Below are 23,414 nucleotides of genomic sequence, written 5' to 3'. Positions count from 1 at the left end.
GTGGGGGGGGGGGGGGGGGGGTAGGTGAGGGTGGGCACAAAGTCTTAAATAAAAATCGATTTGATTAAAATATAGAGTAGAAACAGTTCACAAGTTGCTAACAAGGGAAAGCATCGATTTTAGGTGTCATCGATATCAATGAAAAAAAATCCACCCTGGATTACCTCCCTATTTGTCCTCTATGTCCATTTCAACATAATATTATTATTATTCATAGAATACTATGAGGTAGCTCCATTCCATTTACCACTTGACTGCCCTACTCAGGGAAAACACACACACACACACACACACACACACATATATATATATATATATATATATATATATATATATATATATATATATATATATATATTTATTTGTCCAGCAAACTCGTCCTTCAAACATCCATCGATTTAAATGACACTCATCTTAGCAAAAACTCTCATACCCGGGACCTCGCGTGATTTATCTGAGTCCCAGGTTTGAAACTTTTTGACAAGATGAGGGTCATTTGACTCGATCGATGTTTGAAGGACGAGTTTTGTTGTCGAAGTTTTAAATACGTATTTTTCCATAATACGGCAGATAAAATAACAATAAAACCCTTGAGGCTTAGGTGTAAAGGGCTAGATATATAAATCTACTGTCATTACCATAATACTTTAAGACGACGTTGTTTGTTTTTAGGGGTTTTTACGGCGCTTGCAACGCATTAAGATTGTTATGGTGTAATATACGTAATACAATTGCAACGGGCAATAACTCAAAAATAATAATGCACCATGGTGTATTATTATTATTGAGTTAGTGCCCTTTAAAATTGTATTACTAATATTAATACACCATAACAAAGGTCATATCAGCGCCAGTAAAAAGGAAGAAAAATGGATAGTGAAAAGATTCTAGAATAACAACTAAAGTACCCAAGAAAAGGTAAGACAAAGGGGATTGGTTTAAATAGTAAACAGATTTAGATTCCAAGAGCACACTATCACAGTACTTAGTTTGAGATCACCTAAAAGTCCCATCCAGACACCAGCACAGGTCCTTACTAAGAGGGATACACTCTAATGTTTACAAACCATACATAAAATGTAAACACAACACAATACAGTCCATAACGGAGACAAGACAAAAAAAATCATTACCCAAAATTAACTATAAATTTGACTGTTTCCCTCCCAGTTAAGGTATCTGGCCGGGCCAGGAGAAAACCAAGTAATCTCATCTCAAGACAAAAACAGACAGGGAGGTACTTACTGTGTCTTCTATCCCCCATTATCTGTTACTTGCTTTCTGTCTTTATCTTGGAATGAGATTACTTGGTTTTGTCCAGGCCCTGGTCGGAAACCTTGACTGAGGGGGAAACAGTCAAATGTATAGTTATTGTTTTGGGAGATTATATTTTTTTCCTTGTAAATCATCTCTCTGTTATGTATTATTATTTTATTTGTTGTATTGAATTTATAATGTACGCATTTGAGTGTATTCCTCTTAGTAGGGACCTGTGCTCGTGTCTGGATGAGACTTTTAGGTGATCTCAAACTATGTACATTGATGGTATACTCTTGGAATCTACATCAATTACCTATTTGTACCATTCCCCTTCGTCTTACCTTTTCTTGGGTGTTTTATTTTTAATTCTATAACTTTTTACTATCCTATATTTTCCCTTTTTACTGGCGCTGATATGACCTAAATGTGTTGCAAGCACCGTAAAACCCTTAAAAACGTTAAAAACAGAAAGCATGTTGGAAAACAGATATAAGGGGATAGAAGACACAGTAAGTGCCTCCCTTCTCACTATGAGAGGTAAGGAACCCCACCCAGATATAGGGGGATAGAAGACACTGTAAGTGCCTCCCTGCTCTCTTTGAGAGGTAAGGAACCCCACCCAGATATAGGGGGATAGAATAGAAGACGCAGTAAGTGCCTCCCTCTCACTATGGGAGGTCAGGAACCCCACCCAGATATAGGGGGGGGGGGAGGAATAGAAGATACAGTAAGTGCCTCCCTGCTCTCTATGGGAGGTCAGGAACCCCACCCAGATATAATGAGATAGAAGACACAATAAGTGCCTCCCTGATCACTATGGGAGGTCAGGAACCCCACCCAGATATAATGAGATAGAAGACACAATAAGTGCCTCCCTGATCACTATGGGAGGTCAGGAACCCCACCCAGTAAGACGACGTGAACCTATTTGCAGGTCTGATAACCGAAACTGTTCTGGACTCATTGTAATGTGCGGCTATGTGGTCTTGTGGTATGACCCTCGCTTTCGGATCAGAAGGTCCTGGGTTCGAGCCTCGTTCGGCGCATAATTGAGTCCTTGAAAAAGGCTCTTTACTCACATTCTCTCACCGTACTCAGATGTAAAATGAGTACCTGGCCGTTTGACAGCTTTGTCTCTGTCGGGAAAAAAAATGTAATATCGCCTAACTGGAGTCGTGTTTCGTTCTACACGTTTCGTGTTGCTGTTGGTCAGGGACCCGTTGAAAAGCGCTTTGAGCACGCTTAGAGGATATTGCGCGATACAAAAGCTCCATTTAAAAAAAAAATGGAAATACTCTCAAACCTACGTAAAATGTTGTCCTAAACAACAATGTTAAAACAAGCTCATTATAATTGCGTTCGATTATCAGACCTGCAAATATGTGCACGTCTCTTTAAGAAAACATAACATACATATGTGACCCGTCGACTCAAAATAGTTTCATGCGGGACGACTTAGACCTTGGAAATTGAATTAAGAATTAAAATTATAAGAAATACGAACTTTTGTGTCTTTTTCAATGGAAGAAAAAAAACAATCTGAGCTTCTATATAGCCCAATATCCACTAAACATGCTCAAAGCGCTCTACAAAGGGTTCCTGACCAACAGCAACACGTAACATGTAGAACGAGACATAGCACCTGTCAGGCGATATTACAATTTCTCCAACAGAGATAACGTTGTTAATGGTTAAAAAAAAACAAAAAACAATAACAAAGACATGAGTGACGTCTACTTCATTCTATCTATACACGTCCAAGGTGGCGTGTTGGTACGTTATATCCGGTTGGCGGATGTTGTGAGTTTTTTTGGTTAAACGCATATTTTTGGATAAAATCACAGCATCAGTTATGTTTTTTCAATAAATTCGACGTCAATCTTCAATAAGTCAAAGTAATAGCCTAGACCATTCCTTATCTTCATATCAATATCAGAACAGTGTATTAATCTCAGATCATGTGAAATGTTAGAATTATCTCCCTTGTCACCTTCTACAACTGTAGCAGCACCAGCGGGAGTCGCGGATACGCACATTTTGGCGCCATTTCCCGCCCACCTCAAAATATTATTTTTGAATATAAACATTTGAGAGGTTGTACCAATTTTACAAGGTTTTATTGTAAGGCCGTTATTATTATTATTATTATTATTATTATTATTATTATTATTATTATTATTATTATTATTATTATTATTATTATTATTATTATTAGCAACGGCCACGCACCACATATGCCTATATTGAATCAATCCCTGATGGTAGGCAAATGGACCAATCCACTGACTAGAATTTCTGGTGAGAACAAGGGCAGGCCACTCTGATTTATGCCTGTTGTTTACAGAAAAGACACGTTTTGCTCGATTGAAATCCCCAGAATTTAGCAGTTCTGAAGGTAAAACTGGATGGAAATCAATTCCTAACGCGTACATTCCATCAAGACTTCTGATAAATCCATGTTTTTGAGTTCTTCGATCAATCGTGACCATCTGCGGTTGATATTTTGTTAAAATATATCGATAATTGGCTGTTTCACATTCCATTGTCTTGAGCTTTGCTTTTAAAGCTCGTGAATAAGATTCTCCACTTATCCTAGAGGAGGAGAGTTGCTCTTGGTAGCTTCTAGATGTAGTTATCTCGATATTTAGTTTTCTGATGACCGATATTGGGGGTTGTCTGTGTATTGAGGCCGAGAACAAATTTGAGCTGTAAGCATCCAGCCACACAATGCTGTTGCTGTCATAATAGTTATAAAGGTTTTCCTGATTCACCGGGAATGATAAACTCGTATAATCTCTCCCATGTCTTTGAATTTGACTCAAGTTATTAGTTGGAATGTTATCTAAAGACACTTGAGAGCAAAACGTTGTTAGAATTTCACCGCCACAGTTTATCACTTTGAGAGAAAAAGATACATGTTCTCCACCACTCGACGGCGGAAATAAATCTAATAGACCCAAATCAATAAAATAGTCTTTTCTAAGAGCAAAAACTTCCTTGAGAATTGAGGTTTGATTGACGGAGAATGCTCTTTCTTCTTGGAGTATTTTATTCTGTTCTGGAGTTACTGGAATACGTATATCCTCCATATCCCAGGTCAGACCTATCCGTGTCAAGCCTTCACTAACAACTCCTGTGTTCCTATTTCTTAGATTTAAATGTGGTGAAACCACTGCTGTCGGGTTAAAGGTCACCTCAAAAATCAAAGGTTCTAACCAGTAGTTCGAAGAAGGTTCGATTCTCGCATCTACGAAAATAAGGATTAACCCACGAGCGAAACGAGCGACGAAATTTCTGTGTTGGTGAATGGTGCCTTTTAAGAAGTACAAACGACATATCGAACACGTATCTATTGCTTGTTCTATTACGTCTTTACCTACTGTATTCATCTTGACGTCAGCTGTAATGATAACGTCTGGTATAAGATCTTCAGAAGTATGACGTAATATTCTACTTAAGAGCAACAAAGCTTCGTCAGCAGTGACGTCAATCATAGAGATAATAATTGAAGTTTTGGGATATTCCGAAATAGCTTTTTTATCAAATCCACGATTTTGACAGAACCTAGGAAGCTTCCAAATTCTTTCATTAACTCTATAACCATCATCGTTCGTATTCTGTGAATGTGTTTTAATATAAGTCAAGTATTGGTTGTAGAGATACGAGGCTGTATCTTGCAAGGAAAATGACGTGTTGTGTTCAGACTTGAACAACATCTTCTCCTTAACCACTAGACCCGGGGACTCGGGAACGACAATCACCATTGATGATAGGCCGATCTTGGACATCACGACAAAATACAACGACAGCGCAATCCCCAAAGCAATGATCTGACATAGCTTCTTCCTGAATAACCTTGCCATTTTGGTTCAGTTCGTAAAATGGATTGAAACTCAAAGTCCGACGCAGTCAAATGGAGTTATTTAGGCGACCATTGTTGAATAGGAATATACGTCAATTTAAATCAATGATCTGTCCATTAGCAGCGTTGACACGAAGCTACCGTGGTATCCGTAGGAGAATCAATGATTTGATAGGAGTCTATTTAGTGTAAGTCTCTATTTTGTTATCATTCTTTACGTAAGTATTAATTGTTATCAAAATGATATTATGTCGGGATAAGCCTAGTGATAAAGATTACATATTAAGCTTAACTTATACAATTCAAATTAAAATATATCCCTTCATTTAGGAGAGCGAGTTCTGTTTCTGTATTTTTAAAACACTTAATCTACCGAAATCTGGTCATTATGACTTTTTTTTCTCTTCATTTAACAAATTCCGACAATTCACCATTTTAAAAACTTTGTGACCCCTTGGAATACTTCATGTTCATCTGTAAGTCATATTGTATATAAGTATTAAAACGTAAAACCAAATAGGGATTAATATATCGGATTCGAGATCATCAACCTGTCCATTTTTTTATATTGAGTTAAACTATTCGATCACGTAAAAGGTCACAATCATATGGTATTTCGACCAGAAACAAAAGGTCGAGGTTTACAGTGACAGATAGAATTATCTCCTGGTTACAAGGATGAAATGTCAATTGTCATTAGAGAATGACACTTGTGTCAGAGGATAATGGTGTCACAGCTTAATCCAAGTTGAAATGAAGCAAAATAGCACGATTTTGTTGTGACATAACATTATATCATTTCCAGGCGATAATGTTTTACGTGGGTGTTTGCTGAACAAAACAGCTTTAATTATATGCTAATAAAACAAATCAACATAAAAATATATTTAAAATAAATTATAAGTCCACTAACCATTTACATGTGTCCAAAATCTAGAAAGCGATCACCATTCTATTCAATGTTAATCAAACATATTTTCCGATTCAGTGCTCGTTTGATTTTAGAATATGAAACAAACATTTAAACAAATCATTTCCACGGATCCACCACGCTCAATACGTTTCACGGTGTCATAATAATATGTGCACTTTTAGGATGTTCAACCTCCAGAGGGTGAATGGTGTCGACATTTGTAAGGAGATCTTTTATGAAAACGGATATCCCAATTGCATAATTCAAGGCGATGGTTGTTGATCACAATCCTTTGCTGTGGAATCTTCATAAGTCCATTGCCAATTACAGAGATGCTTTGTCAAGTCAGGCAGAGCTTATCCTGTCATAGGTCCAAAATATCTTTCCCGCAATCTGAAATTAAAATAAATGAATTGATGATTTATAACTCAAATAATTCTGTGTCCCCATGCAAGAACTTGATAAGCCTCATTATCTTGGAAAAATAAACATTTATGTAAAAAATATAATATTCATAAGTGTTAATTTATTTACTAATTTGTTCAACTTTGCATAATTGGTAGAAAAAAAAATTATTGCATTTTTGTCTGAACACAAAAGACACTCAGTTATTGTTTTCCGTGTAACTTTATGTTTGATTTTCTCAGCTGTATTATTTTGAGGTTTATCAGGTTTAGGCATGGAACACATAATTAAGGTCTTTTTACTATTGTGGAAGGGGGGGGTTGTTACACGATTCATTTGGCGAACAAAAATGGTGAGAATCTAACATAAGCACATGTCATCAATAAGCAAAGAAAAGCATGCGGCAAGGAAAATCAAGCGCTATCAATACTATCAGCTTATCTTCCAGCATTGACCAAAAAACTATCAACACTGATAGCCTTTGGTTTCAGTTTCACATACCAATCTACAGTCGCGATAGTTCATGTGAACCGTTATGGATTTGAGGGTAACTCTATACCACAATCATAAATACTCAAACATAACGTTGTGTAAAACGGCAGCAACAACAATAACAACAAAAACATGAACAAAAACAAAAACACTATTACGAACAACGACAACAATAGTGATTCAAACAACAACATCAATACCACCACCAACAATAACAACAACATAACAACATCAATAGTACCAATAACAACAACAAAAACAATGACAATACCAACAACGACAAAACAACCAGCAACAATAACGAAAATACTCAAAACAACAGCGACATGAACCAGAACATTAACAGCAAAAACAATACCAACAACGACACACATGAAGAACAAAATCAATAGCATCTGTTTTATAGTTTAAAAAAATATAAGCTATAAGTTTCTATGTTTGATTAAAAAAACAACGATACGTATTGAATTGTAAGCATCAATTTATTAGACGAAGACAGATACTGTGGGTTTCCCCTTTATCAACAAAGTACGATGAATAAAACACTAAGGATGAATGAGATATGTGCGAATGGCGTAGCTAAGGTGAATAAACAAAACCAATGATGGGACAGGAAATAGAAATAGAAAATAGAATTTTCTTTATCATAATAATATTATTATATCTTTATTGTCCTCAAACCAGTGGCATTTTGTCATTTGATTACACGTCTATAATAATACAATATATTGACATAGATACACTCACACATGCTCACTAATAACATCGTAGTCATTGTCACCATCAACGGCATCAACAACAATATCACCATCATCATCATCATCATCATCATCATCATCATCATCATCATCATCATCATCATCATCATCATCATCACAACAACCTTCCTAACATGTCCGTTACAATCCATCACTTTCACCATTCCCCTAAATCACCATCTTCATCATTCTCCATATTATAATATTTTCCTGAAACAAGCTATGAGAGGGAAAGCTTGTGGTCCCCCCCCTCTCTCTCTCTCTCTCTCTCTCTCTCTCTCTCTCCCTCTCTCTCTCTCTCTCCCTCTCTATCTATCTATCTATCTATCTATCTATCTATCTATCTATCTATCTCTATCTCTCTGTTCTTTCACGCTTATGTCAGAAATAGTAATATCTCCATGTTATATACATAACATGAAATTATGTTATAGTAAAGTTACACAAAATGAGATAATGAGATTTGCACATCAAATTTCCTCTCTTTCCTGTCCCCCCCCCCCCCCCTCTCTCTCTCTCTCTCTCTCTCTCTCTCTCTCTCTCTCTCTCTCTCTTCCCCCCCCCCCCATCCCCTATCGCTCTTTCTTTCCTTCTTATCTATCTTCTCTGTATGTGAGGAATAACTGTTGATGCTGTGAGTTTGTCCAAAATGCTAAAAAAAAACCCGCCAGCCAGGACACAACATACCAATACACAAAATCGCATGCAATCCCGAACGTCCAAAGTTCGTCCGTTAGCATTCAGTGAAAACCATTCATAAAAAGCGGCAGGCCATAAATAGCTATAAGGAGCCGAGTTACTTCAATTTTGTTTCTCCCATATGTAACTAAGCTACACATATTAATACTATTATACTCTAAATATCTTTTAAGTCCTAATCATACTCTCTAATGTCACAATAACATGAGTACATGTACACACACACACATACACACACACACACACACACACACAATCACACTCACCCACACGCACGCACATAAACATATCAATGAACAGTTTTCCATTCTTCTCTCTCTCTCTCTCTCTCTCTCTCTCTCTCTCTCTCTCTCTCTCTCTCTCTCATACACAAACACATGTACATACATACATACATACATACATACATACATACATACACACATACATACATACATACATACATACATACATACATACATACATACATACATACATACGTACATACATACATACATACATATATATATACATACACACACGCACATAGTTCCTGTCATCCTGTTCTTTCACATTTATTTAAACAACAGCTTTTTTAATTAAAAGTTTTTGATGCAAATGCTCAACACCATCTAGAGGAGAATTTATTATTTTACTCGATTCTTTGATAAGTTTATTTATCTTCGACTTTTCTCTTACCCTACATCCACTATGCCAAGCGTAATAACGCTCATAATGAAGAAGTTGTAAATTTGCAGCATGGTCTTTTTGCTGACATCAAAGGATCTTAAATTTCTCAGAATATACATTCTTTGTGTTAGTTTTTTTACATATAAACTCGATTAAGTTATCGATATGATGTTTGAAATTCAAATTGTGACTAAGCGTTATGCCCAAGTATTTAAAATCATCTACAATTTCTACATCAACATTTCCTATTTTAACAGGTTTAAAATGTTCGTATTTTCTGTGGGTAAAAATTTGTTCTTTAGTTTTTGAGGTATTAAATTCAAGAAAATTGTGCTGGCGCCAATCAACACATTTATTAACTTGATTAAAATATTTGGTTTCAGATTCTTTATCTGTTATGAGACCCAGTATGGCAGTGTCATCAGCATATTTCATTACCTGGCAGTTTTCAAATGAAGCTCTCCAATCATTATTGTATAGTATGTAGAGAATTGGGGAGCTTACGCATCCCTGAGGACAGCCATTTGAGAGATGTTTCATACCTGAGACATGGTCATTCATCTTTACCCACTGTGGTCTGTGTTAGAAAACTCCTGAACCAACCAACCAGGTAGTCTGGTATATCTATGGCACGTAGTTTGGTCAACAGCGTGGCAGTGTTCATTGCGTTAAAATAAAAGCTGATGAGAAGTCTACGTCTACATACAGTATCCTCTCCAGATTTGAAGACTTCTTGTCGAGATATTTCCCCACTCCGTTCATTACGGTCAGTAACGCATCTCCCACACTGAGCAAATGCTGGTATGCGAATTGGTGTTTCTCCAGTATTTTTGAGTGGTATACTGTCTGAAGAAGCTCGCATTTTATTATTTTTCCAGGCATTTTCACAATTGATGTCAGGAAAACCGGTCGGTAGTCGTTGAACGCCACCGGACAGCACTTCTTCGATACTGGCACGATCACGGACGTTTTCCACAGCACTGGTACAGACGACGGAACGTTGGAATATTTGTGTAAAAGGCACCGCCAGTTGGTTGTGGGAGTATTTAAATATGAGACCGTGTATGTTGTCTGGACCGGGAACCTTTCCGTTCCTTACAACATTTAAATAATTCCGCCACAACTGTTTCTTCTAGTTCTGGGGGTGGCTTTCTGTTGATTGTTGAAGTTGATTCCGTGTCGATTGTTGTTAGACACGTGTCGAAGCGGCAGTAAAAGTCGTTGAGTTCGTCAACATCTATATTATGTGTATTCACATATGGGAGTCGGGCTTTCTTTGGTCCTGCTCCTCCCATTTCCCGAATCATTTCCCACGCTTTCACGGAATTTCCCGATTTTAGGTTTTGTTCCATTTTTCGTTTGCACCTATCTACGCTTCCTTTTCTTGTTTAATGACGATTTTTAGTTCTTTCTCTTTAGCGTGTGTTTGTGTTCTGTCACCGCTCATGTATGCGATCTTCTTTACATTTAAGGCATATTTCAGACATTTAGTTACCCATGGTTTGTTGTTTGGGAAAATTCTAATTTCTTTCTTTTTAACACATGACTCAACACAGAATGTTATATAGCTTGACACCACGTCAGTCCATTCATCAATTGTTCCATCTAGTGTTATTAATGTATCACACATCGTACATTCAAAGCAAGAATTGAGACAGTCTATTGCATCTTGCGACCACACGTTTTAATGTTTAATGATTGGTTTTCCTTTTAAAAAAAAATTTGGACACATATGTTGGTATCAGGTGTATTGTGTTGTGATCGGAGTTGGAGATCGGTTGTTTACAGATTGATGTGTAGGCGTCTTTTATGTTACAGTGACACAGGTCAAGTAAACATACCTTTCGCCATATTGAATTTGTTCCCTATCACTGTGTTGTTGACAAGAAGCCGATTCGAAATATACAAATAACAGGATAATCAACACATAAAACCAGTTCATGACGTTGAACATTACATGTTCTTCACATTATATACCATATCAATAGAAAATGAAATCACAAAACGTCCAGTATGCACATAATAAGCAGACACAGAGCAGTGTAACCGGGTGTCGCCACAGAGCAGCGCCGCCATTATCAATATTGTGTTTGATTATGTTTGATTAAGGAGAATAAATACAATTTCTCAACGTGACAAAAAGTAAAATGTTACATTTCTGGTTATTTTAATAATATATTAGCTTTTTTGGCATCTAGTTCATCCCAATATAGAGTAGTTCCGTCCCCTTCCGTCCGTTAAGAGCATTGTCATGCCTTACGAGAACAAGGGAAATAATCTGTCCAAAACAAGCACCATAAATTGTACCGTTTTCAAAGAGCAATGTCGCAAAATCTTAAGACATGGTGGTTGGCAAGTTTGGGTTGTCAACTGACTTTTCCCCGGCAAGAAATATTATCCATGTTCTATCCCCGGCAAGAAATATTATCCATGTTCTATCCCCGGCAAGAAATATTATCCATGTATTATCCTCGGCAATAAATATTATCCATGTTCTAGTGGTGTTAGATATGTGATATATTTTTCCCTTACCGACCACATTCTTTTCCATATTTCCCCTACCGACCAAAGCCCGATCCCCTACCGACCACCCGATCTTACCACTAAGGGAACTTTATTATGATGCACTACAATTTGATATAAAGCTCAAATTAAATGAATAACACGAAAGATTGTACTGTAAATATCATCGTAAGTATACAGTAAGTAAGACTATTATTTATCCATTAAAAAAGCACACACACACACACACACACACATACACAAAAAAACAACAACAAAAAACCCAAAACAAAATCAGCAGAAAATTCTCGCTCGAGGCGCTTAACAATGTCTACCTGGCAAGGAAACATTAATATAGTAACAATGATGAGGACAAGACATGACATGTAGATTTATTTTTTAAACGAATAGCAAATTGATACAAATGCTCATTGAGCCCTTCCTCGTCAAGGGCTTCAATCGTATCACGCTGGCTGCCCGAGCATTGTTTTTTTATTATTTTTTTTTTTTTATGTAACCAGCGCTTGCATTGGTCGCAACTAATTCGGCCATTGTATTCTCCATTGCTGAAGCAATCTGATGAACATGATGAATCATCGTCCAGGATAACCTCTATATGAGTCTCTGACTAGTTTCGCCCAGGATGATTTCTGTCTTTCTCTTTTTGCCCTTCCCTCTCCCTTTCTGCTTCAGCGCCAATCTCTCTGCTTTATTTTGTCCTTTCCTACTAAGTCTTCTTTGTAGCCTCTTTTTCTGCCTTCCTATTAGCAATTACTGTTAAACGACAAACTGTTTAGCAACTATTTACACATCTAGGTCCAGGAAATGAAAAAAAAAACAACAACATAAAACTTTTTAAGGTGTTTGGTAGGGTTTTTAAAGACCCATTTAAAGTGTTTGGTGTCATTAAGGGAAGGGACATGCGAAAATACCCTTCCCTAACCGCCCAAACTGTTTTCAAGGCACAATAGAGATTCAACACCGATTTGATACTAGTAATGCCTGAATATAGATGGATCCCAGGAGGCAGTTTTAAGCCATCCAATGTATTTCTACCGTTAGAAGAGTTACAATTGACTTATTTGTCAATTAACCAGTAGGTTTTTGACCAATCAAAACATGGAATTTGTGACACACACCTCACACGTGCTCGGACAAACATAGTTATTTGTTTATAAACAGTAACGTGATTGGAATCGACCTCTCTATGATCATTGTTATTGTTTTTATACCGCCAAATGGGTGACTAGTTATCACACGATTTTCTCGATCAGATCACAAACGTTTCAATTTACACATAGTTTTATGTGTTAGTTCTATAGATAGTATGCACTTGGCTAAGAATCTCATAACATTGCCATCCGGAAGTATAACGGACCAACACACAAAACTATGTGTAACTTAGAGCGTTTAGAGTCTGGTTAATACAGTTTAGTGAGCATTACTCATAAATGCGGATGGCAAAAAGCAATAACAAAGACCAGAGTGACGTCATCTTCGTTCTATCTATTGATCAATCATTAGAACAGTGGGTATTTTACTTAAATACATACCATCGACAGTAAAACCTGTGTAGTTTGCTGTGTCTACCAATCACTGCGATTGTTTACATTATGACGATTGTCCGAGATGCGTGGTTATCTGTCTTTAAGGACGGACGACGTGCAAAACATTTTCATCTTACCTGAACAAAAGTTGTCGATTTGAGTGAGTTTTCGCTACAATATTCTATTTTGACAGTTTGTAATGGCGGAAGCAATCTTCGTAGATGATGTAATCGGGTTATTACAACCAAAAGTCATTCAATAAAAGACGTAACAAAACAAACACTCTTCGTGTCTTGTCTATTTGGTCGGTCGGGGAAATGGTCGGTAAGGGAAGGAACGACTCTAACACAGTTCAGATGTGGCGAATCATAAATAATAATAATAATGATAATAATAATAATAATAATAATAATAATAATAATATAATAATAATAATAATAATAATAATAATAATAATATAATAATAATAAAGACAACAAAAATAACACACAATAACAACGAAACAAAACAAAACATTACAAAATAAAATCTAAAGCAAGCAAACCGGTGTGGTCCATGCATTAGTCGTTCAGATTCAGGGCCATTAGACCAAAAGAGCCGAGGTTTATCCCGGTTTCTATTGCGCGAAACAAGGCAATAGCATTTTCTTGCTATCCTCTGGATAGGACGCTAGTCTATCGCAAAGTACTTTCCACCAGATCTAACATAACCAGCTACTCAATCACTGCTGTGCGGACAGGGGGTTCAGAAGGGAATGAAATGTTTCAAATTCACCAGGAATCGATCTCGGTCCCTTTGCGTGTGAAGTGAGTGCTCTACTAACTGAGCTATCGGGACCTTTGTGGTCTGTACAGAGTATGATAAAAACGTGAAGTTCGATAAGTCGGTTGTAAAGTTTCGATCTATAAGATAGTGTACGTTACAACCAGATCATAAATTTGATGTTTTTGACACCGACAGTAATGCTCAACGGCTGTAGTAAGCAACAACGTTAATATCATAATCTCGTGTTTGTTAACTTGGTGAGAAAAGTTTAGAGTAAAAACTTAAATAATTAACACTTTTCACCATAGGTTGAGGTTGCCGGGTGATTAAGGCATTAGAAATCTAAAAATAGAACGACGTGTGTAATAAACAATGCCAGACAAAGCAGAAAGAAAAACACAAGAAAAAAAAATTCCCCCAAATGTTAAGGCTTTGCACCTGTGAATGGGAATGTCCCAAGTTCTAGCCCGCTTCAAGTAGTTTTGTTTGTTTTCTTTGGACATGCAAGATTATTAACTCACTCAATCCTAGACATTTTTGCTACTTTTCAAAATTGGGGAAAAAATGTATTAAAAATGAGCATATACAGAGATTGTTTTATTCAACGACCATTAACATGTAAAAACGAAAAACATTAGCTTTGATACTACGCTTGTAATTTGTCTCATAAGAATGTAATAAATAGGCATGGGGTAAAAGTAACCTGGGTAAACTACGGATATAGTCGATGTTAGGGTTGAGTGAGTTAACCCCCAGTTTGTTCAATTTGGACAACATGGGTGATTCTACAACTACTACTACAACAACTACTACTACTACTACTATTACTACTACTACTGCTACTACTACTACTACTACAACTATTATTACTACTACTACTACTACTACAACTACTACTACTTTTACTATTACTACTACTACTACTACTACTACTACTACTACTACTACTACTACTACTACTACTACTACTACTACTACTACTACTAACTATTACTTCTACTACTACTACTACTACTACTACTACTACTACTACTACTACTACTACTACTACTACTATTTAGATTTATTTATCTGTTTAATTATTTATTTATGATTTCTTAATAAATTTATATATATATATATATATCTCTTTTTTTAATGTACATTTATAACATTTACATCGACATGTACATATATGCAGGTCTGACATCCGAACTCGGTTATAATCCTAGTTTGACATTGGCAATGGACAATATTTTGCATCATTTTTAGAGATTTCCATTGCCATTCTTCAAAAAAAAATTTGAGCTTTATATACCGCAATATCCACTAAATGTGCTCAAAGCGCTTTACATTGGGTCCCTGGTCAACAGCAACATTTAACATGTAGGACCGGACATGACGCCTGTTAGGCGATATTACAATTTTTCGGACAAAGACAACGCTGTTAATGGCCTGGTACTCATTTTACACCTGAGTTCGGTGAGAGAATGTGAGTAAAGAGCCTTTTCCAAGGACTCAACTATGCGGTTGTAAAGCGCGAGGCTGGAACCCAGGACCTTCCGATCCGAAAGCGAGTGTCATACCTTTAGACCACATAGCCGCACATAATGAATTGATTTATCAGAACTGCAATAAGTGCACGTCTTTTTATCTTGATAGCATTTTAACTATTGAAAAGGTATCCGTCTCAAACTAATAGCAATGGTAATTGTATAATATGATATGCATTCTTCTTCTTCTTCTTCTTCTTCTTCTTCTTCTTCTTCTTCTTCTTCTTCTTCTTCTTCTTCTTCTTCTTCTTCTCCTCCTCCTCCTCCTCCTCCTCCTCCTCCTCCTTCTTCTTCTTCTTCTTCTTCTTCTTCTTCTTTCTTCTCTTTCTTCTTCTTTCTTCTCTCTTCTTCTTCTTTCTTTCTTCTTCTTCTTCTTCTTCTTCTTCTTCTTCTTCTTTCTTCTTCTTCTTCTTCTTCTTCTTTTCTTCTTCTTCTTCTTCTTCTTCTTCTTCTTCTCTCTCTTCTTCCTTCTCTTCTTCCTCTCCTCTCTCCTCTTCTCTCCTCCTCCTCTTCTTCTTCTTCTTCTTCCTTCTTCTTCTTCTTCTTCTTCTCTTCTTCTTCTTCTTCTTTTTCTTCTTCTCTCTTCTTCTTCTTCTTCTTCTTCTTCTTCTTCTTCTTCTTCTTCTTTCTTCTTCTTCTTCTTCTTCTTCTTCTTCTTCTTCTTCTTCTTCTTCTTCTTCTTCTTCTTCTTCTTCTTCTTCTCTTCTTCTCTTCTTCTTTCTTCTTCTTTTATTATTATTATTATATTATTATTATTATTATTATTATTATTATTATTATTTATTATTATTATTATTATTATTATTATTATTATTATTATTATTATTATTATTATTATTATTATTATTATTATTATTATTATTATTATTATTATTATTATTATTATTATTATTATTATTATTATTATTATTATTATTATTATTATTATTATTATTAATATTATTATTATTAGACAGAATTTGCGAGCGACCGACGTCCCTCGGCTTGTCGTCCAGTTATTTGGCCATACATATTGCGATTTCACTACGGTCTGCTTCAGACATGCCTGTCCCCCGGTAGAACACGTGACGTGTATGGGCCTCCCATCACATGATCGTTATAAGTTGAATTCGTCGAAGTCCTCGGCTCTTTGTTATTGTTTTAGACCACTTCTTGGGTCATTGTTTCTCACTAAATTATATCAATCAATTATATCAAATTATATATTTATGCAATGAGTTTTTTAAAATACTCACATCTGCTCGTCAGATGAAACGCACAAACAAACAAAACTATTTGTTATATAGTCTGATTGATACTTTTTTAGTGAGAAGAATCGTCAAAGGTCTGAGTTTAAGGTTACACAAAGTATTTTGTGTTGGCACGATCGATCGGACGGGCAAACTGGTGAGTATTTATTTTCGATTTAAACTCATACAACCAATAAACACAATAAAATACCTATTTCTTTTCACTATAATGTTTGATTATTCCAGCTGTATGAATAGAATGTCACTTTCCAACGACACGATTGCTATAAACAATAATGACAACATAATGGCACCTGGTTTCACTCGTATAGATCAATTGGCTTAATATTATGCGAAGTAAAATGAAAAAATAATATGAACTCATAATTACGTAGAAAAGTTGAAGCTTCATCCTCGTTGATTGTTGAAAAGAACTGAGTGTTTCAGCTAAGAGAGAGAGAGAGAGAGAGAGAGAGAGAGAGAGAGAGAGAGAGAGATAGAGTTTTATAAAGGTCATTGCCAATTGTCTGTTACAATGACGAAATAGGCTTTGGCACGTGCGTCTCGTCTCGAGTATTATTTACAGAGGGCGGCAAAAATTAAATACGTAATTGGATTCAGTAGTCTGATGTCACGCCGCCCGGCAACGGCGGCCATCTTGGTTCTAAACAAAGAAAATCATTACTTTTTATTCTATATGCTGGCTAGAACTTTTCATATGCCTTGTGATCAGAATGTGTAAAAGTCAAAACATGATCAAATGTATGTGTTTTTTTCCTCTGGATACGCTTTTATGCTCGCCGGGGAAATATTTCATACGGGCGTCCGCCATTGTTCCGATAGTTTAGAGCCAGTGTTACTAAGTTACCATGCGTCATTAGGAAGGAAGTGACGTTACGACTGTTGAAGAGTATTGGATTCAATAGTCTGGTGTCACGTCGCCCATCAACTGCGAGAAGCGTGGCTCTAAACAAAGAAAATTGGTACTGATGAAATATGTGACCCTTCGTCTCAAAACGGTATTAAGTCGGGATGGTTAAGCTGTTAAAAATTGAATTTATAGCAAGAAATATCAAACTTGTGTTGAGTTTGTATTTTTTATAGAGGAGAATGGATACCATATTTTAGGGTACTAATGCCAGCAATTTATATTGTTGACCAGTTTAACACTTAATTCGGCTTTTAAGCATTTGGTTCGTTCCGACATAATACCGTTTTGAGACGATGGGTCACATATGCCTTGGCGTTTGCGTCTCGAGTATTATTTACACAGGGCGGATAAAATTGAATACGTAATTAGGCACTGTGTAGTCAGTAATTAAATCCGTGTTTCTTTGTTTCAACTCGTGTTGTCTACAGGCGCTATGTATTCTCTTGCTTTGTTTTAAATTAACGGATTAAAACCTGTTGTATATTATTATTATTATTATTATTATTATTATTATTATTATTATTATTATTATTATTATTATTATTATCATCATCATTAATATTGTTTTACTAGCCTAAAAGATGAAGCTATACATAATGCATTAAAAAACAAACTAACAAAAGAACTTGAGCTTATACAAATCAATGCGGAAACAAACCCTGCCCTACAACACTAGAAATTGATCAATATCATTTCGATCCATTTCATTGTTGTAGAAACTCTTACAAAATCAACGAATTTCAAAGGGAACTTCCGTCCAATCTTCCAACACCTTTCGAAGAAAAAAAGCAAATTATTAGACTCAATATTAACAGTTGCCACAATGAAGAACTAATACGAGAATGGAAAACACAGAGAAATCAAGCGATGCACAAAACCAAAGCACAATCTAGATACAGTCAATGACAAAAGCCAAATCGACAACATGGCAATGGTAATCGAAACAGTCCCAGTCAGTATGAAAATATTCAAAGCTGTTAAAAACATTAAAAAGAAACGAAAAAAGTCGTCTTATAATATCTGATGATGAGGGTAAAGTAATCTGTGATGACAAACAAATAGTTGAAAGAGTTTAAAATTTCTTAGAGAAAATTGTACAAAGGGGGTTAGGGTTAGGGTTAGGGTTAGGGTTAGGGTTAGGGCCAACACATAGAACCTTTCGAATACCCTGAATCAAGACACAAGGAGCCAGAGGGTGTACACCCAACTTCATTTTAAACAACATTCAAAAATATCAGTAGAAACAACAACCGAAGAACTGATTTCAACAACAAAAGGAAACATTGTTTGCCTCAGCATCTTACCAGACACAATGACCTTCAAAAGCTAAGAACACTCGCACTGGACAGAGATTTATGGAAACAAATTACTAACTGGATACTAAAATCAAACTGACATACTCGAAGTATCACATACATGGTTCACGGCAAGCGTCCACAGAGATAGCGCAGGTATATTCATTCATTTATTATTACTAGTTTAAAACACCCGCAATTTCGCGGGGAAAGAACTATTTTCATTCGATATTGCCAGAATCATTTTCTTGATTAGCTTGATTACGATTAGATGCACATTTTAATCGATGTGCTTGTCGTCGCTGCCATGCTTTATTCGGCATGATTTTAGTTTATCAGTCAGTAGATATCAATATCAATAAGTCGCAAGTCTTTACCACGCTTTACTTGGGAATGCTTTGCACTACCTTCAATACTTCACAAATTAAAATGGCGGTCTAGAATCAAAACAATGGTCAAATTAGGAAATTTTAAACTTTCACAAATCTATCAAGGTTTGTTCTAGAGTTTTTAAAACGCTTGTATATGATGACAAAAAATAAACACCTGACAAAAGATCAACGGTGAAAATACAAATTGAATGAATACTGGGGATGTAGGAGCTTTCGGAATGTCTCCCCTTTACTTAACTTATATGAGGTCAAATGAAAATCTGAAGCAGACGCAAAAAATATCAAGTCCCCGAATCTGTCTATTTTTGGTTTGTTCGGGCTAGAAGCTAGACAGAACCAATTGACAGTTTGCCGAAACGCTTAACTAAATATTTCCCAGGGCAATAATTATCACATCGATGGCATAAAAACGACAGTAATATCAGCAGTAATATTAGTTGATGTTGTTAATCGGTGAAACTTGTTTAAAATTTCTGTAAATCAGAATACTGTCATGTGATCAAGTAAATTATATCACTATGAATGCCACGATTTGCTGAAAAATGCCAATCTGACAGTTCCTAGCAAACACCCCCCCCCTTTTTTTTTTTTCTTCCACGCAACCACATTCCAACACACACACACACACACACACACACACACACACACACAAACATAGACGCAATGAGAACACACTACTACATAACAACACTGATCACCGCTAAATCAACACAACGGAAGTAAGGACTCTACTGGACAGATAGAGTTGAGGGTGTGGCCATGAGAGTGTTAGTGTCTTCGGTAAATTTTTTATGATATCTGTTTGACTTAACGAACTTTCAAAGTGACTTTAAATTATAAAAGGCAATCAAGTTATCTGTTTATTTTTCTGTAAAAAATACATTTCTATTTTTCAAATCTTTCAGTAGAGTTGTGCGCCGTATCAATTTTTTTATTGACTCAAATAAGCACAATGTTCTCCACAAGGCTATATTTTTAAAAGAAAGGATTATTATTATTATTATTATTATTATTATTATTATTATTATTATTATTATTATTATTATTATTATTATTATTATTATTATTATTATTATTAATTTCCACCATTAACAATAAAAATTAACGTTTTATATTTGTGTCTGTAAATTCAATTTCAAACATTTAGTCCATTTGGACATAATACCGTTTTGAGACGATGGGTCACTAATTCAGTTTCTTATCTAAAAATTGTGTGCTCTTGGCTAAGAAGCTCATAACATTGCCATCCGGAAGTATGACGGCCCAACACACAACACACTGTGTAACCATGAACGTTTATAGTCTGGTTAATACAGTTCAGTGAGCATTACTCATAAACGCGGATGGCAAAAAACAATAACAAAGACCTGCGTGACGTCATCTTCGAACTATCTATAGTCTGATTGATATATTTTCGTGAGAACTCATCATTAAATGGCTGTCTAAGAACAATAACAAATAACTTAGTGACGCCAACTTCATTCGTTCTATAGATAGTTCGAAGATGACGTCACTCAGGCCTTTGTTATTGTTTTTGCCATCCGCGTTTGTGAGTTGTTCTCACTAAACTGTATTAACCAGACTATAAAAGTTCATGGTTACACAGAGTTTGTGTGTTGGTCCGTTATACTTCCGGATGGCAATGTTGTGAACTCCTTGGCCAACCGCATTCTATCTATAGATAGAAAGAAATTGACGTCACTTTGGTCTTTGTTATTGTTTTTTTTTTTTACAAGGATGTTTATGAGTTATTCTCACTAAACTGTATTATCCAGACTATAAACTTACTGTATTGGGTGCGCTATTTCCGGCTGATGTTGTGAGTATTTTAAATAAACGCTAAGCATCAATATAATGTGTGCTTCTTTGCAGGTCTAGTAATTCAAACTGTTATGGGCCCATTATTGTAATGGAAATACAGCTCAAATACAACGCAAAATATTATCCATTATATGATAGATTAAGTCCAAAATTGCGTTCGGTTATCAGACCTTCAAATACGTGCACGTCATTTTAGGCTAAATACTCCCCGACTCCACCAGCCAGATGAATCGTGACTATGCGTAACTTTTAACGTTTATAATATGATAGAGTGACTTCAGTGAGAACAAATCACCCAATTAATAGATAGATAGATAGATAGATAGATAGATAGATAGATAGATAGATAGATAGATAGATAGATAGATAGATAGATAGATAGACAGATAGATGGGTAGACAGATAGATAGATAAACAGACAGACAGACATATATATATATATATATATATATATAGATAGATAGATAGATAGATAGATAGATAGATAGATAGATACATAGATAGATAGATAGATAGATACATAGATAGATAGATAGATACATAGATAGATAGATAGATAGATACATAGATAGATAGATAGATAGATAGATAGATAGATTGATAGATAGATAGATAGATAGAAGATAGATAGATAGATAGATAGATAGACAGATCATTAGATAGATATATAGATAGACAGACATATAGATAGATAGATAGGCAGATATATAGATAGACAGAGATAGATAGACTGACAGATAGATAGATAGATAGATAGATAGATAGATAGATAGATAGATATATATATATATATATATATATATATATATATATATATAGTTGGATAGATAGATAGATAGATAGATAGATAGATAGATAGATAGATAGATAGATAGATAGATAGATAGATAGATAGATAGATAGATAGATAGCTAGATATATATAATATATATATATATATATATATATATATATATAGATAGATAGATAGATAGATAGATAGATAGATAGATAGATAGATAGATAGATCCAACTCACCCCTCCGTGAATGGAATGAAACGATAATCTTGGCAAGGAATGACAAATGCTGTTGAATCAACAAACTCTAACCCATAGCTATAGAAATGCCTCTCATGCTCACACCTTCTCTGTGCATCGTTAAATGTCATCAATCAGTCAACGCCACCACCACCACCTCTCTCTCTCTATGTCTCTGTCTCTCTCTGTCTCTCTCTGTCTCTCTCTCTCTCTCTCTCTCTCTCTCTCTCTCTCTCTCTCTCTCTCTCTCTTTCTCTCTGTCTCTCTCTCCCTTTCTCTCCCCCCCCCTCTCTCTCTCTCTCTTTCTTTCTTTCTTTCTATATCTATCACTAGCTATCTATCTGTCTATCTATCTATCTGTCTATCTGTTTATCTATCTATCTATTTGTATATTTCTCTCTCTCTCTCTCTCTCTCTCTCTCTCTATTTTATATATATATATATATATATATATATATATATATATATATATATATATATATATGAGCCGAGGTCAAAAGGTGCCAATTTTTTTTCTCTAAATAAAAGTGACATAATAGTCCATTTATGTTTCTATATATGTAGCAAAAACCTTGTACTTCATGAATCAAAGGCCCTTTAAATAACATTACGGTCAAACGCAGCATAATAACGTTAACAATGCCATAGGTTGCTGGTGTCACCTGTGACCGGTGATTATTATTTCATGAAAATGATTGTACATTAACAACAACAACAATATTGCATATGCTTATTACCAGCCATGTTCAGTAACTTTTGGAATAAAATGTTGGGAAATAATGTGACCAAAGCATATCAATGGTCTGATGATCAAACCTCTGAAGTAGCGTTTTCGTGAATCCGTTGATCAAAGCTCTGATGTCGACATCAGAGTTTCGCGCCCGGCGTTTTCACGGCGATCAATCATCCGATGTCACTTCCGAGGTTTGAACAACGGGTTTTGAGATAGAGGAGAGCTGCAACACGTTTCTTAATACTTTGTATTGCATGGCATTCATCATCATCATCATCATCATCATCATCATCATCATCATCATCATCATCATACGGATGTAGGAGATGCAAATTAATTTTTTTTTTTAATTTAAATAAACTTTAAAGATTAAGATAAAATTGTTATTTCCTTTAGTTTATTCATGTTTTTTCAATGTATATACAATATATATATAATATATATATATATATATATATATATTATATGTGTGTGTGTGTGTGTGTGTGTGTATCATGAAAAAGGAGTTGGAATTCTTTTAGACAAATCAACATCAAAGTGCTATTTAGATCATGTTGCAATCTCAGAAAGAGTTGTTTTAGTAAAGTTGAAA

The 23,414-nt window shown here is 35.5% G+C and overlaps 1 protein-coding gene across 1 annotated transcript; it reads right to left on the bottom strand.

Moving 5' to 3' along the window:
* Window positions 1-445: 445 nt before the first annotated feature.
* Window positions 446-22,151, bottom strand: LOC144980870 (uncharacterized). Its single transcript, XM_078928753.1, has 2 exons — window positions 22,090-22,151; window positions 446-6,428 (listed from the first exon to the last, which is right to left on the bottom strand). The coding sequence occupies exon 2, from the start codon at window positions 5,121-5,123 to the stop codon at window positions 3,111-3,113; it is 2,013 nt and encodes a 670-aa protein (XP_078784879.1). The 5' UTR covers window positions 5,124-6,428; window positions 22,090-22,151; the 3' UTR covers window positions 446-3,110.
* Between the last annotated feature and the right edge of the window lie 1,263 nt (window positions 22,152-23,414).

The sequence above is a fragment of the Berghia stephanieae genome, chromosome 10 (genome assembly GCF_034508935.2).
Source record: "Berghia stephanieae isolate SIO BIC M18660-M18661 chromosome 10, UCSD_Bste_1.3, whole genome shotgun sequence".
Lineage (NCBI taxonomy): Eukaryota > Metazoa > Mollusca > Gastropoda > Nudibranchia > Aeolidiidae > Berghia > Berghia stephanieae.
The sequence above is the reverse complement of the archived record's forward strand: the minus strand, read 5'-3'. Positions and strand labels throughout refer to the sequence as shown.

Excerpts from the sequence above, each read along its gene's own strand:
- LOC144980870 (XM_078928753.1), bottom strand. The coding sequence starts at position 5,123 with ATGGCAAGGTTATTCAGGAAGAAGCTATGTCAGATCATTGCTTTGGGG.